We start from the raw sequence: 15,535 nt of genomic DNA on the forward strand, positions 1-15,535 counted from the left end.
GTAGTACTACTGCAACTGGTAAACTAGTGTCACTAGCGCTACTAGTGGCACTAGTGACACTAGTAGAACTACTGCAACTGGTAAACTAGTGTCACTAGCGCTACTAGTGACACTAGTAGAACTACTGCAACTGGTAAACTAGTGTCACTAGCGCTACTAGTGACACTAGTGACACTAGTAGCACTATTGCAACTAGTACACTAGTGTCACTAGCGCTACTAGTGGCACTAGTGACACTAGTAGAACTATTGCAACTGGTAAACTAGTGTCACTAGCGCTACTAGTGGCACTAGTGACACTAGTAGAACTATTGCAACTGGTAAACTAGTGTCACTAGCGCTACTAGTGGCACTAGTGACACTAGTAGAACTACTGCAACTGGTAAACTAGTGTCACTAGCGCTACTAGTGACACTAGTAGAACTATTGCAACTGGTAAACTAGTGTCACTAGCGCTACTAGTGGCACTAGTGACACTAGTAGAACTATTGCAACTGGTAAACTAGTGTCACTAGCGCTACTAGTGACACTAGTGACACTAGTAGAACTATTGCAACTGGTAAACTAGTGTCACTAGCGCTACTAGTGGCACTAGTGACACTAGTAGAACTACTGCAACTGGTAAACTAGTTTTTTTTATTTTTTTTATTTTGCCTTTATTTAACCAGGTCGGTCCCATTGAGACACAATGGCCTGTTTTTCAAGGGAAGCCTGGCCAAGACAGCAGCAGAAAAGTTACTACACATACATGACACAGAAATCACACAACACACAGATAAAATACAATACAAGATAAAAGCAACAGGACTAAAAGTTCGGATTCACATTAAAACAAGAACAAGTGCGATATGAAGCTGCTCCAATTTCTCATTTAGTGTCACTAGCGCTACTAGTGACACTAGTAGAACTATTGCAACTGGTAAACTAGTGTCACTAGCGCTACTAGTGACACTAGTAGAACTACTGCAACTGGTAAACTAGTGTCACTAGCGCTACTAGTGACACTAGTAGAACTATTGCAACTGGTAAACTAGTGTCACTAGCGCTACTAGTGACACTAGTAGCACTAGTAACAGTAGTCTAGCAGTTGCAAGTGTTACTAGTGCCACTAGTAGCCCTAGTAACAGTAGTCTAGCAGTTGCAAGTGTTACTAGTGCCACTAGTAGCACTAGTAACAGTAGTCTAGCAGTTGCAAGTGTTACTAGTGCCACTAGTAGCACTAGTAACACTAGTTTACTAGTGGCAAATGTTACTAGTGCCACTAGTAGCACTAGTAACAGTAGTTTAGCAGTTGCAAGTGTTACTAGTGCCACTAGTAGCACTAGTAACAGTAGTCTAGCAGTTGCAAGTGTCACTAGTGCCACTAGTAGCACTAGTAACAGTAGTCTAGCAGTTGCAAGTGTTACTAGTGCCACTAGTAGCACTAGAGACACTAGTTTACTAGTTGCAAATGTTACTAGTGCCACTAGTAGCACTAGTAACACTAGTTTACTAGTTGCAAATGTTACTAGTGCCACTAGTAGCACTAGTAACAGTAGTTTAGCAGTTGCAAGTGTTACTAGTGCCACTAGTAGCACTAGTAACAGTAGTCTAGCAGTTGCAAGTGTTACTAGTGCCACTAGTAGCACTAGTAACAGTAGTTTAGCAGTTGCAAGTGTTACTAGTGCCACTAGTAGCACTAGTAACAGTAGTCTAGCAGTTGCAAGTGTTACTAGTGCCACTAGTAGCACTAGTAACACTAGTTTACTAGTTGCAAATGTTACTAGTGCCACTAGTAGCACTAGTAACAGTAGTCTAGCAGTTGCAAGTGTTACTAGTGCCACTAGTAGCACTAGTAACACTAGTTTACTAGTTGCAAATGTTACTAGTGCCACTAGTAGCACTAGTAACAGTAGTTTAGCAGTTGCAAGTGTTACTAGTGCCACTAGTAGCACTAGTAACAGTAGTCTAGCAGTTGCAAGTGTTACTAGTGCCACTAGTAGCACTAGTAACAGTAGTTTAGCAGTTGCAAGTGTTACTAGTGCCACTAGTAGCACTAGTAACAGTAGTCTAGCAGTTGCAAGTGTTACTAGTGCCACTAGTAGCACTAGTAACACTAGTTTACTAGTTGCAAATGTTACTAGTGCCACTAGTAGCACTAGTAATAGTAGTTTAGCAGTTGCAAGTGTTACTAGTGCCACTAGTAGCACTAGAGACACTAGTTTACTAGTTGCAAATGTTACTAGTGCCACTAGTAGCACTAGTAACACTAGTTTACTAGTTGCAAATGTTACTAGTGCCACTAGTAGCACTAGTAACAGTAGTTTAGCAGTTGCAAGTGTTACTAGTGCCACTAGTAGCACTAGTAACAGTAGTCTAGCAGTTGCAAGTGTTACTAGTGCCACTAGTAGCACTAGTAACAGTAGTCTAGCAGTTGCAAGTGTTACTAGTGCCACTAGTAGCACTAGTAACACTAGTTTACTAGTTGCAAATGTTACTAGTGCCACTAGTAGCACTAGTAACAGTAGTTTAGCAGTTGCAAGTGTTACTAGTGCCACTAGTAGCACTAGTAACACTAGTTTACTAGTTGCAAATGTTACTAGTGCCACTAGTAGCACTAGTAACAGTAGTTTAGCAGTTGCAAGTGTTACTAGTGCCACTAGTAGCACTAGTAACAGTAGTCTAGCAGTTGCAAGTGTTACTAGTGCCACTAGTAGCACTAGTAACAGTAGTCTAGCAGTTGCAAGTGTTACTAGTGCCACTAGTAGCACTAGTAACACTAGTTTACTAGTTGCAAATGTTACTAGTGCCACTAGTAGCACTAGTAACAGTAGTTTAGCAGTTGCAAGTGTTACTAGTGCCACTAGTAGCACTAGTAACAGTAGTCTAGCAGTTGCAAGTGTTACTAGTGCCACTAGTAGCACTAGTAACAGTAGTCTAGCAGTTGCAAGTGTCACTAGTGCCACTAGTAGCACTAGTAACAGTAGTCTAGCAGTTGCAAGTGTTACTAGTGCCACTAGTAGCACTAGAGACACTAGTTTACTAGTTGCAAATGTTACTAGTGCCACTAGTAGCACTAGTAACACTAGTTTACTAGTTGCAAATGTTACTAGTGCCACTAGTAGCACTAGTAACAGTAGTTTAGCAGTTGCAAGTGTTACTAGTGCCACTAGTAGCACTAGTAACAGTAGTCTAGCAGTTGCAAGTGTTACTAGTGCCACTAGTAGCACTAGTAACAGTAGTTTAGCAGTTGCAAGTGTTACTAGTGCCACTAGTAGCACTAGTAACAGTAGTCTAGCAGTTGCAAGTGTTACTAGTGCCACTAGTAGCACTAGTAACACTAGTTTACTAGTTGCAAATGTTACTAGTGCCACTAGTAGCACTAGTAACAGTAGTCTAGCAGTTGCAAGTGTTACTAGTGCCACTAGTAGCACTAGTAACACTAGTTTACTAGTTGCAAATGTTACTAGTGCCACTAGTAGCACTAGTAACAGTAGTTTAGCAGTTGCAAGTGTTACTAGTGCCACTAGTAGCACTAGTAACAGTAGTCTAGCAGTTGCAAGTGTTACTAGTGCCACTAGTAGCACTAGTAACAGTAGTTTAGCAGTTGCAAGTGTTACTAGTGCCACTAGTAGCACTAGTAACAGTAATCTAGCAGTTGCAAGTGTTACTAGTGCCACTAGTAGCACTAGTAACACTAGTTTACTAGTTGCAAATGTTACTAGTGCCACTAGTAGCACTAGTAACAGTAGTTTAGCAGTTGCAAGTGTTACTAGTGCCACTAGTAGCACTAGAGACACTAGTTTACTAGTTGCAAATGTTACTAGTGCCACTAGTAGCACTAGTAACACTAGTTTACTAGTTGCAAATGTTACTAGTGCCACTAGTAGCACTAGTAACAGTAGTTTAGCAGTTGCAAGTGTTACTAGTGCCACTAGTAGCACTAGTAACAGTAGTCTAGCAGTTGCAAGTGTCACTAGTGCCACTAGTAGCACTAGTAACAGTAGTTTAGCAGTTGCAAGTGTTACTAGTGCCACTAGTAGCACTAGTAACAGTAGTCTAGCAGTTGCAAGTGTTACTAGTGCCACTAGTAGCACTAGTAACACTAGTTTACTAGTTGCAAATGTTACTAGTGCCACTAGTAGCACTAGTAACAGTAGTTTAGCAGTTGCAAGTGTTACTAGTGCCACTAGTAGCACTAGTAACACTAGTTTACTAGTTGCAAATGTTACTAGTGCCACTAGTAGCACTAGTAACAGTAGTTTAGCAGTTGCAAGTGTTACTAGTGCCACTAGTAGCACTAGTAACAGTAGTCTAGCAGTTGCAAATGTTACTAGTGCCACTAGTAGCACTAGTAACAGTAGTCTAGCAGTTGCAATTGTTACTAGTGCCACTAGTAGCACTAGTAACAGTAGTCTAGCAGTTGCAAGTGTTACTAGTGCCACTAGTAGCACTAGTAACAGTAGTCTAGCAGTTGCAAGTGTTACTAGTGCCACTAGTAGCACTAGTAACAGTAGTTGCAAGTGTTACTAGTGCCACTAGTAGCACTAGTAACACTACTTTACTAGTTGCAAATGTTACTAGTGCCACTAGTAGCACTAGTAACAGTAGTCTAGCAGTTGCAAGTGTTACTAGTGCCACTAGTAGCACTAGTAACACTAGTTTACTAGTTGCAAATGTTACTAGTGCCACTAGTAGCACTAGTAACACTAGTTTACTAGTTGCAAGTGTTACTAGTGCCACTAGTAGCACTAGTAACAGTAGTCTAGCAGTTGCAAGTGTTACTAGTGCCACTAGTAGCACTAGTAACACTAGTTTACCTGGCTTTTTTCAAAACTCCAACTAAAATATCAGATTAGTCTACCACTTTCCCTTGGTCAATTGAGGTCCGGTAAAACATATGATGGTCTTTCAACTCTTCTCTAGCCATATGTATCATGATGTCATGTTTTTGTGCACAAAGTCACATGATCATGCCTTTTAACCAACATGTCACAAGAAACGGAACGGTAGCTATATGGCCATATGAAATGGAAAAGAAATGCTCCAGCAAACTATAAGCAAACAAATCAATGTCAGCACTGTTCAAAGGCAGACATGCCTTTTTTCATGATAGTTGGAAAAAATGACACTATTTATTTAATTATTTTTACATTTTTTGATTGAAAGCCGTTTTTCAACATTTTTTATGACAGATAGCAGCCCCTTACTAAAATAGGCCATGAAAGGGTTTGATAATAAAAATATTGATGCAATTACACATCATTCATTGGAAGACACCTAACCCTACGTAACAGAGAAAAAAAACTATTATACCTGTTTTTAATTTGACATGGTGTGATGTTAAAAATTGCGGCTAAAAACTGGAGCAGGAGATATGCAACAGGACCAGAGGATTAAAAGTTCCTCAGGCTTTAAAGGGTTAAGCTCCCCTAGGTGGCATTCATGTTGGAGAAACCAGTAAGATTCAACCATTTATAATCATATTCCGCCCCCTAATTACCATTTGGTGTTACTAGTGTGACTAGTTGACATTTTTGCTTCCACTAGTTCAACTAGAAATAAGTCTAGCTCTGCTAGTTAACTAGTGAGGTCAAAAGATGTGTTACATGTGTGACTAGTGCGCATGTCAGTGTCACTAGTTCAACTAGTAAACATTTAAGCCCCACTAGTTAACTAGTGAGCTCAATAAGGTGTTACTAGTTGAACTAGTGAGCATTTCAGCTTCCTCTAGTTCAACTAGTAAACATTTTAAGCCCCACTAGTTAACTAGTATGGTCAAGGAGACTTTTCCTAGTTTAACTAGTAAGGGGCAAATCGCTATCTAGTCACACTAGTGATGATTTTGGCTCTTACAAGTGTAACTTGTGTAAATAACTTGAGCTTACTAGCAAACTAGTGAGGTGAATTGTCGCAACTAGTTAGCTAGTCAGCACTTTTGCAGCTCACTAGTTCACTAGTAAGACTTTGAGCATTGCTAGTTGAGCCCAGAGGGCCACAAGTCTGTCAAAATGCTGTATAGTTTGTATTTTGGTGCCACTAGTGTGGCTTCTGGCTTCACTAGTAAGGCTTATGTTGTTACTAGCTTGACAAAAGTGTCACTAGTTGCTGAAAAAGAGTGACTAGTAAGACTCTTTGTTCAACTAGTTGGACAAAATGTCTAACTAGTGTGGCCAGGTATCCAACTAGTGCTGATAGTAGTCAAACTAGTGAATGACACTGAAGCCTGATATCAAGGATATGGAATAAATGCTCAAACGGCTTGCCATAGCGCGGCTACATTGAATGGGTTTGAGCACACGCAAAAGACGCTTCATCTGAACGGCCCCCCATGCATGATGCACACACAGGTGAACCAAGACGGCGGTGAAAATCACCCATGGTCTCTGCATACAGGCAGGGAAAACCCTGCAGTCCAGCCCGCTCCCCAAATTTTCACGCATGGTGATTTGGGTTCGTCGGCGTTTCTGTATCCCAGTGCAGGGCCTCACAGGCACACACAAACGCTCTGTAAGTGTTTCCATGTCCCAGCGCTTTGACTTACAGGCGCACGGAGCCCGAGAAATACAGTATACAGTAATATGTAAACTAGTAGAACTCAGTCGCGGGTCTGATTGGAAGGTTCGGCGGGCCGGATGCGGCCCGCGGGCCGCCTATTGAGTACCGCTGGTGTAGGTTAATAAAGCACTAAAACATGTGTGAACTGTTTTCAAAGTTATCTATAATTGTTCAAACATGGCAATCAAAAAACCTTGATCATAGAAATTTTACTTTGGAGGGCAAAAACTTGTTTTTTGAACATAAATGTGCTTTCCTCTCAAGCCATGTGTCTCCCTTCTTGATAGGATGAGTGAAATGGATGCCCCTTCAAAAATATGTGGTCACATGACCAACTTCTTCTATGGTTTTCTAGATAACAGGGGTGGAACTACTTGCCCCATGGCACAAATTACCCCACTCTCCCCTACAGCCAAAGTTGAGCAGGTACACTGTAGCATCCATCATCCGGACTTTCTGAAATGAGAATAGGTAAGAAATCTACTCTCACTAGAAAATTGCGGTATTGCATATCAATACAGTACTCAATGAGTACAGGAGTACAGTATAGCCCCCGGACTGTTCTGTAGGACTGTAAAATAAAGTATGTTTCAAGTATTTGGTAAATGAATTCCTACTTTGTATTCCTACACAGTATTTACAGTATTTTACTATTTGTATTGCAGAACTGAAAGATTACACAAGGTGGTCAGGAACGTCTTCTGTCTCCTGAACAGGAAACTGAAATCATGAACATGGTCCTAGAAAATAACACCATAACATGACGGCAAATACAAAGAAAAAAAAAGAAAAGAAAACAATGACATATTTCAAAATATTGATAGGGAAAGCTTATCAACACTGGACTGTGTCTTGCGCAGAAATAATCTGAGAATGAAGCAGGTCTACAGGATGCCATTTGAACACAATTCAGAAAGAGTCAAAGAACTGCGATATAACTATGTGCAAGTAAGTCCTATACAATCCAACAATTGATTTATACTCTTAACACTAAATTATACATATTTCACAATCATAATGATTGTGCTTCACAATAGTGACCACGCCATGTCTATTTCTCATATTGTCATGTTTGTTTCACAGAGTCCTTCAGCTGGAGGTGGCTGCAGTGGAGCACCAGTTCATATTTATTGATGAGGTTGGATTCAACCTCACAAATAGAAGAAGGAGGGGAAGGAATATCATCAGCCAGCGTGCCAAGTCCCTGGCCAGCGTGGAGGGAACATCACAATGTGTGCAGCGATTACCCACCACGCCGTCATCCATCACCATGCTACCCTTGGACTCTACAACACCGCTCATGTGAGCACATTCCTGGACACCCTACACAACACACTCTGTAGAAAATCCCCACCTCCTTCCACATCCCTCCTTCCACCTCAACTCCTTCTATCCCTCCTCCTTCCCCTCACATCACTGGAGGACAGAGCTCAGAAGTTGATTTAGGCAGGTAGCTCACCTGTGGCCAGCCCTTTCTGCTCTGGAGAACAAAGGAGCTGGCTGCCTAGTCCTCAGCCCCCCTAACCCCATGATTGTTGAGCTGCGTAGTTGATGTAAGTTATTCATTTAAGTTCCACACACTCTTTGTTTATTTTATAGAGTGCCGAAGCGCAAGCAGGAAGTAACGGCGCCATGGGTCCTCAATTCGAAAAAGGTCTCCATACAAATGAACGGGAGTCCAAGTTTTATTTAGTGATCCATTTGAATTGTGCCATGAGAAAAAAATATGTCCTCTACCTCTGCCAAGAAATCAGCAGTTTATCGTAAAACGGCAACAGAAGAATGTATTTTGTGTGACAACGCTCTACAGACTACAGATCTGGTGTCCCACAAAAAATATGTCACCAACTGACACGGGAAAGGGCGGCGTTTGGTGTGTGACGTCACCTACGCGACTTGTAGGCTTTCTGGTTATGGATTCTTCTGAATTTTATTTTACAATAGTTTTACAACAAACTGCTGATTTCTCTGCATGAAACGTGATGTTTTAAACAGGTAGAGGTCATATTTTTTTCTCATGGCACAATTCAATCGGATCACAAATAAAACTTTGACTCCCGTTCATTTACATCAGGGGTGCTCATTACGTCATTTGGGTCGATCGCGTGATGAAGAACAAAAAAAAAAAAAAAAAAAATTAAAAACACAGTTGTCTGGACAGCAGGCATTTTTCTCACAACCGACGCATAGACTGTAAAAGAACCGACCTCAAAAGCGAGGGCAGGTCCGCCGAAGCATCATTCCGGGTGAATCACGCTCTCCGCCCGTTGTCTTTGTTGTTAATTTGTTGCCGCTCCACAGAGCGCACATGGCTACTTAATTATGCACGTGCTGACCATATGGTTGTGCTGAGGCATTCTGGGGGTGGAATATGAGGTGTGTTCATGTCTGCACCATTCTTGGGTCCGGTGTGATTTATCAATGGAATATTGCGCAGAGTTGTGCGTACGCACAGCTTGATCAGTGTTTCCCACTAACAGAAAAAAAAAAAAAAGTTTTGTTTTTTTTCTCCTCACATGTGTTTACGTGCGGTGCGCCCGCAAGCGAGAGAGACGGCAGGTTGAGAGGCTGACAGCTGACAGATGATAGATGGTGAAACGCTAGCATGATTATTAAAAAAAACACCATCTCTCATCTCTGCCCGCACATAGACAGACACAGGTTCACATACAGACAGGGGCGCACGGTAAATGCAGCTAGATCATTTTGACTTGGTCACTTTAAAAGTAGCTCTCAGGCTGAAAAAGTGTGAGCACCCCTGATTTACATGGAGACCCCCCCCCCCCCTCCCGCCGCATAGTCCGACCAACTGGACGACCAAAAATTGGTAGATCATTTTGACTTGGTCACTTTAAAAGTAGCTCTCAGGCTGAAAAAGTGTGAGCACCCCTGATTTACATGGAGACTTTTTCCGAGTCGAGGACCCATGGGGCTGTTACTTCCTGCTTCCGCTTCGGCACTCTATAGTTAATTGAAGAAGAGAGTTATGTTTACCAAGATTAAGTACACTTTGAATAGTTGTTAAAGCAGAAGTAAGTGGTCCGGTCGTTTTCGCTAATGCTGCGTTCCAGGCAGGCTTTTGAAATCGTAAATTACAGCTTCAAGTCACAACTTACGACTTTGTAGCGTTTCAAGCAACCCACTCGTGTTTTTCCGACCTGTTTTACCTGTGAAAGTCACTATAACGGCCACTCGTAACTTCCGACCGGTGAACTCGTACCAGATCGAACTGGTACCACTTCACGGTCGGAAAAATACGAGTTTCCTTGAACGCACCATAACAGTCCTCGTCCCTACGTCGCCACATTCACGGCGTTCCTTGGCTGCACACACAGCCCTGCATGCCGTTCTCTCTCCTCATTGGATAAAAACTGTAGGATACGATAAATGTTTTCTCTTCGGCTCAGAGCAGAGCAGAGTGACTGACAGACCCGTGTTTCAGTCCAAACACTCTATGTAAGTGATTGCTGTCGGAAGATATAACTATTTAAGACTTATATTAACACAAATATATCACTTACTTCTGCTTTAACTTATCTGAATATTTGAGTTGTGTGGACTAATCTTGCTGTTCTTTCATTTTCCTTTTCATCAGAATTAACCAGCGAAACAATAAATAAGATGAACTGGACCCTCTGTGTTTGTGGCATTGTTTCAGACAACAACTCATTGCGTTGATCTACCATAATCTGGAACCAGTCTATTCCCACACCCAGTCATATTTTACACACTCATTCCACCAGATCAGATAGACAGCCCAGAGCAGCTCAGGTACGTTGTCATTTGGGACAACGTCAGTTTCCACCAGGCTGCTCCGGTTTGTAACTGGTTCACTGCCCACCCACACTTTTTAGTTGTTTACCTCCCTCCATGTTCTCCATTCCTCAATCCTATTGTGGAATCTTTTTCTGCCTGGAGATGGGAAGTGTATGACCGAAATCCACAAACACATGTACCCTTCTCCAAGCTATGGAAGACACATGTGGAGATACAGCAGTTGATGCTTTTCATGGCTGGATTCACCATGCTAGGCGATATTTCCCCCGCTGCTTGGCCAGGGAAAACATTGCTGATGTGAATGTGGTGCTGTGGCCAGACCCAAACATGCAGCATACTTCGTGTAACTGTATACAGTAAATGCTTCTGTTGTTTTGTATATAGACCACTGTATGTGCAACTTTGTGTTGGTTGGGATATACACTGTGTACATTGTTTTTGTGGGGAAAATAAAATATATTTGTTAGCATGTATTTGTGTGTTCTGAGTAGTGTAACGCTGACAATGTTATTATTATTCTCTTATTAAACAGATATTGGTTATTGTTTGTGATGTAGTTATGGCATTGGACCTCTGCCGGAACTGCGTGTTAGTGACAGACTTCCTGTGTTGTGGTCAGGGAGTTGCAGTTAGTACAGCCCTGTGTTGTTATCGCTCGCCTTGAATGTAACTCACCTGTGTTTGCTGCCGTCTTCCAGTAAAGTGAGTTGAAGTGAGATATTCCTCTGAGTGGTTCTTTCTCCTGCACGTAGACACCGTAATCTCCTGTTAGCTAGTTGGAAATGTGTCTTTATCAGCCTCCCCCGCACACTTCTGTATTCAGTTACTACGTTTATCCATTTTATGTAGTAAATGCCTGCTTTCATTTGAGATGAAATGACCACTTCTTTTTAACTTACGTGCTTCACACACACTCTCCCACTGCCCTTTGTGTTGGTGCCGGAGGACAGCAAAAAAAAAAAAGTTTACACGGCTCAACTTTATTGAGGAGCACCTGCAACTCAAATTTGGTTAAATTGCTCTTCCTCACAGTTTTTCCCATGGAAATATGAATTTTGATGATAATTTACACTACTAACATGTCTTCTGCAGCGCAGGAAAAGCAGAGACAGGCATCATTGGTTTAATTTGGTGTCGGACTGCTCTCTCTTTGAGAGAGGCAGTGTTCAGCTGTAGGCGGATTACCCATTAATGCATAAAACTAATGTGAAGTGTTACACATGTTATAAAAAAAATCTGTCTCTCCCATAGGTGATTGTTTGGGGCAACTATGGACGGATGGACCGCAAATGCTTCATGGGTGTGGCTCGAATCCTACTGGAGGAGTTGGACCTCAGCACGATGGTGATTAGTTGGTACAAGCTCTTCCCTCCCTCCTCCATGGTGGACCCAACAATGGCGCCGCTGATCCGCCACTCGTCCCAGATGTCCCTGGAGAGTACCATCGGGCCCTGCTGTGAGCGGTCCTAAGACTCAAGCAAAATTTCACATCTGTTGTCGTGACAAAGATTTTAGTTGACGTCTGTCTTAATACACCCCGGCACAGCACAGTGCCGCACTTTGACAGGCCCAACCACACTGGCAAATGAATCACTTTCCTGATTGGGACATCATTTTACAAATCAGTCGTTAGTTCTGGCACTCATTGGAAATATACAGTGTCTTTCAATATTCCATCAGACTGTTTTTCCCAAGCACTCATGGGAGACACATTTGTTGCTGAAGCCAACTTTCCCTCACACTCAAAGGAACATTATGCTTTCTTCATATCTCAATGAGACACAAACCCTCCCTAATCAGAACACTTCAAAAGGAGGGTTCAGCTGTTATCATTGATCACGTCCTGCTGGGACTACAGTACAGTGCAGGCCCACCTATACTTATGTGACTTCCTCACATTCTCTATTACGTTGTTGTCTCGAGGGGACTGAATGGATCACACCGTGTCCTGTCCAGTGTCAGATGAGAAGATGAGACTGTTCACAGGTTGCCTAAGACACTGGCCTCCAGGTGTGGGTGGATTTATAGAGGAATGAGGACGAAAGAACATTTCAAACTCTGACACTCTGAGTTGAACCTCTTCAGTATCTTTGGCCTCCTCAGTAGCAGTAAGTCCATGTGACATGAATGTAAATCTTCCTAGAAAGATCTCAATCTTTACATTCACGGTGATGCAGAGGTCTGCTAACATGTCTAGGTTGGTTCCTATGGTGATGCTGTAAAAGCAGGTTCTGTGTTCCTTAAGATCACATACCATTAGGCTTGATTGCTGAAAACATTTTTTATTGCAATCAATCAGGGTGTCAGCCTATTTTTGTATGTTTTTGTGGGAGGAGCTTATACATTGATTCAGCTAGTGCTGTGATTGGTTGCAATGAAAACCTGCAGCCAACCTACAACTTTTTTAGCCAGTGGTTTCTCGATTGGTATTTACAGCTAATGTGGTTAGACACAATGGGTCTCATTCATGAAACGTTAGTATATCTGTGTGTAGATTTGCACATAAAAGCTCACGCTACTAAAACTCTACTCCGGATTGATTGTAAGCACGTGTGTAAGATCATGAATGCCAAACCCATCGTAGATTAACAGCACGCTCCCAGTGATCAGCAATTAGCATAGATCTCCACCCATGAATAGCCATATAAGGAGATCCTGACCACCATATAAGGAGATAGGTGCATCCTGTTCACCTGCGGCCATGATGCAAACAAGAAAAGAGGGAGAGAGAGAGAGAGAGAGAGAGGGGATCGAAGTCATTTTGGGTGAAGTGGAGTCCAGAAAAAATATTTAATTCTCTTCTGTTACTAGTTGTTTGACTGAGACAGGTAAATCAAAGTCGTGGAGGGAAATAACAGATGTAGTGAATTAAGTATCTTATTAGGCCTAGTCCACACAAACACAGATATTTTTGAAACCAAACTTTTATGGACCCCGGTTAAAAAAAAATTTGCGTCCACACCACCGGTGTGATAAAAAATAACTCCGTCCACATGAGACCGCAAATCCGTCTCAAACAATGACTGCGCTTACATGCACTTCAGTACCCCGATTTTAATCGGGTTTTTTAAGTACCCCGTATTTTGATCAAATTCGGGGTATGGTGGTTACATGGACTTAGAGAAATTCAATTATTCAGTATCCCTGTATACATGATAAATACAGTATCCCGGTTTCTGATTACTGCGTCTTACGTGCGTATGTGTGTTTCATTCATACATGTTTATTATTTACAACAGGAAGCGCAACTACTAGGAAATAAGGTCCGAAAATTTACAAATTAAAAATGCTGCCATGTTATATAACTTAATAAAAGAAAGGTAAATTCAATGCAGACTGATCGGTTCATTGTAAAACATGCATTTATTGATGTAAAAGTGGTGATTTCTGTACACACGTTAGGCGACAGAGCCTCCATGCAGGCAGCACTGCTCCTCCAATACACACATGAAGCTTCACTTTTCATTCAAACAAACTAAGGCAACTGCCACAATTGTTAGATTTCATCAATTAAACCAGCATTTATCTCCTAAAAAGAATTTAACCAGCCGGCAGTAAACATCTAAAAACCTACGGGTAAGTTAATTAACGACCGTCTTCTCTCCCGAGGTGACGGAGTAGTCTGGCCGGCCGAGCACGTCAGGAGACGGGGTTGCTGTCTCTGTGATGTCCCGGTCACAGCTCACACACGGGGAGCTTCACTCCTCCGGAAAACGTCGTAGCAAACTTGTAAACAGCCGCCATGTGGATAAACCGACCGCACATTGGGGATCTAAACAGTTACTTTCTCGCATGAAAAAAACTAACAAAAAACTTAATAGTCTCCTCGTCGCTCCAGAATGCGCTCTTGTTGTCGCCGCCATTTTGTACGTAACGTATCTATGGTAACGGTTACGTCAGATGGCTGAGCGGCTTTCAGATATCGGGGTACTGTGTTTACATGCTCCAGTATCCTGATTTCTTTCGGAGTTCTCCGGGCAGCAAAATCGGGTTTCTCAAAATCGGGATATGAGCTTATCCCGATTTCTGGAATCGGGAAATGGTGTTTACATGCGCAAACACAAATTCGGGGTACTTAAAAAACCCGATTGAAATCGGGGTACTGAAGTGCATGTAAACGCAGTCACTGTCATGTGCATTCCAAAGCAGTAGGTGGCGATATCACTCCTAACAGGAAAGCAGCTGTAACTTGTACAGAGAGAGTGGAGGCTCAAACTGACTGGCACCGAGAGTCCGCGCTATACTAACACACCCCGCCCGTAATCTCTTGTTTATGACAGATACGAAAATACACAAATACACACATCGTAACGATAATCCATCGATCCACTGATTGATTCTGAAAGGCTTCATTGAAAACAAATGTAGGCTACAGGACGGGAGGAAGCAAAACAGTGGGGCAGTGACCGCAATTTACAATTTTATAAAAGCCTATTTACTCCATATCAACATTATGTTTACATATGGTGACCATGCGATTTTGTATTAGTGTCCGCATGTTTAGTGATTATTGATATTCACAGTAGCCATAATAGTCCACTCAGCATCTGAGTGGTCAGCGCATGATGATCCATGGGTCAGTGTCGAGAAGCTTGACGTGCTAGCAACAGTAACTAGGGGGGGTGGGGATTTATGAAAAATGTCCGGTTTTCCTGTCCACACATGAAGCTGAAACCGGAGTTTTCGAAAAAGTTCACCCTGGACTCCGGTTACAAAAAACTCCGGTTTCAGGAGCCCACAACTGCGGTTACGTGTGGACGAAAGGCCAAACCGTGTAGAGAAACACACGGTTTCAAAAATACCCGGGTTCGTGTGGACGGCCCCTTAGTAAAGCCAGAATAGTTCGATATGAAACATAGAAACAAAAAAACTAGGGCTGTCAAACGATTAATTTTTCTAATCGCGATTAATCACATTTTTTCCATAGTTAACTCGCGATTAATCTCTATTAAAAATATTATATATGGCGCTTTGGACTTTCAACCCTCCAAAGTGTTATAATCTCTAGACAAACAACTTTTAGACCAGACCTAGCAGGCCTAGTACCTAATCATAACACATGATGCATGAAACTCACACAGAATTGAAACGAATTGCATCCAGTGGAAATTGCCCTTTACTTTGCTACGCCTCTGCCTGGCCATGTGCATTTGTTGACAACAAAGCAGTCAAAAAATCAATGGATGGAGCTGTGGATATATGTTAGACTGTGTATATTTGTG

The 15,535-nt window shown here is 42.2% G+C and overlaps 1 protein-coding gene across 1 annotated transcript in view; it reads left to right on the forward strand.

The window, feature by feature from the left end:
- The window catches only part of rims4 (regulating synaptic membrane exocytosis 4), a 119,088-nt gene extending 107,209 nt beyond the window's left edge, over positions 1–11,879 (forward strand). Inside the window, exon 6 of the mRNA XM_085777097.1 lies at positions 11,565–11,879. Coding sequence (XP_085633223.1) covers positions 11,565–11,783 — 219 coding nt within the window. The 3' untranslated portion in view covers positions 11,784–11,879. The remainder of the gene's footprint in view (positions 1–11,564) is intronic.
- Positions 11,880–15,535: the final 3,656 nt, after the last annotated feature.

This window comes from Trachurus japonicus, chromosome 5 (assembly GCF_045865225.1).
Source record: "Trachurus japonicus isolate A0001 chromosome 5, Traja_1.0".
Taxonomy (NCBI): domain Eukaryota; kingdom Metazoa; phylum Chordata; class Actinopteri; order Carangiformes; family Carangidae; genus Trachurus; species Trachurus japonicus.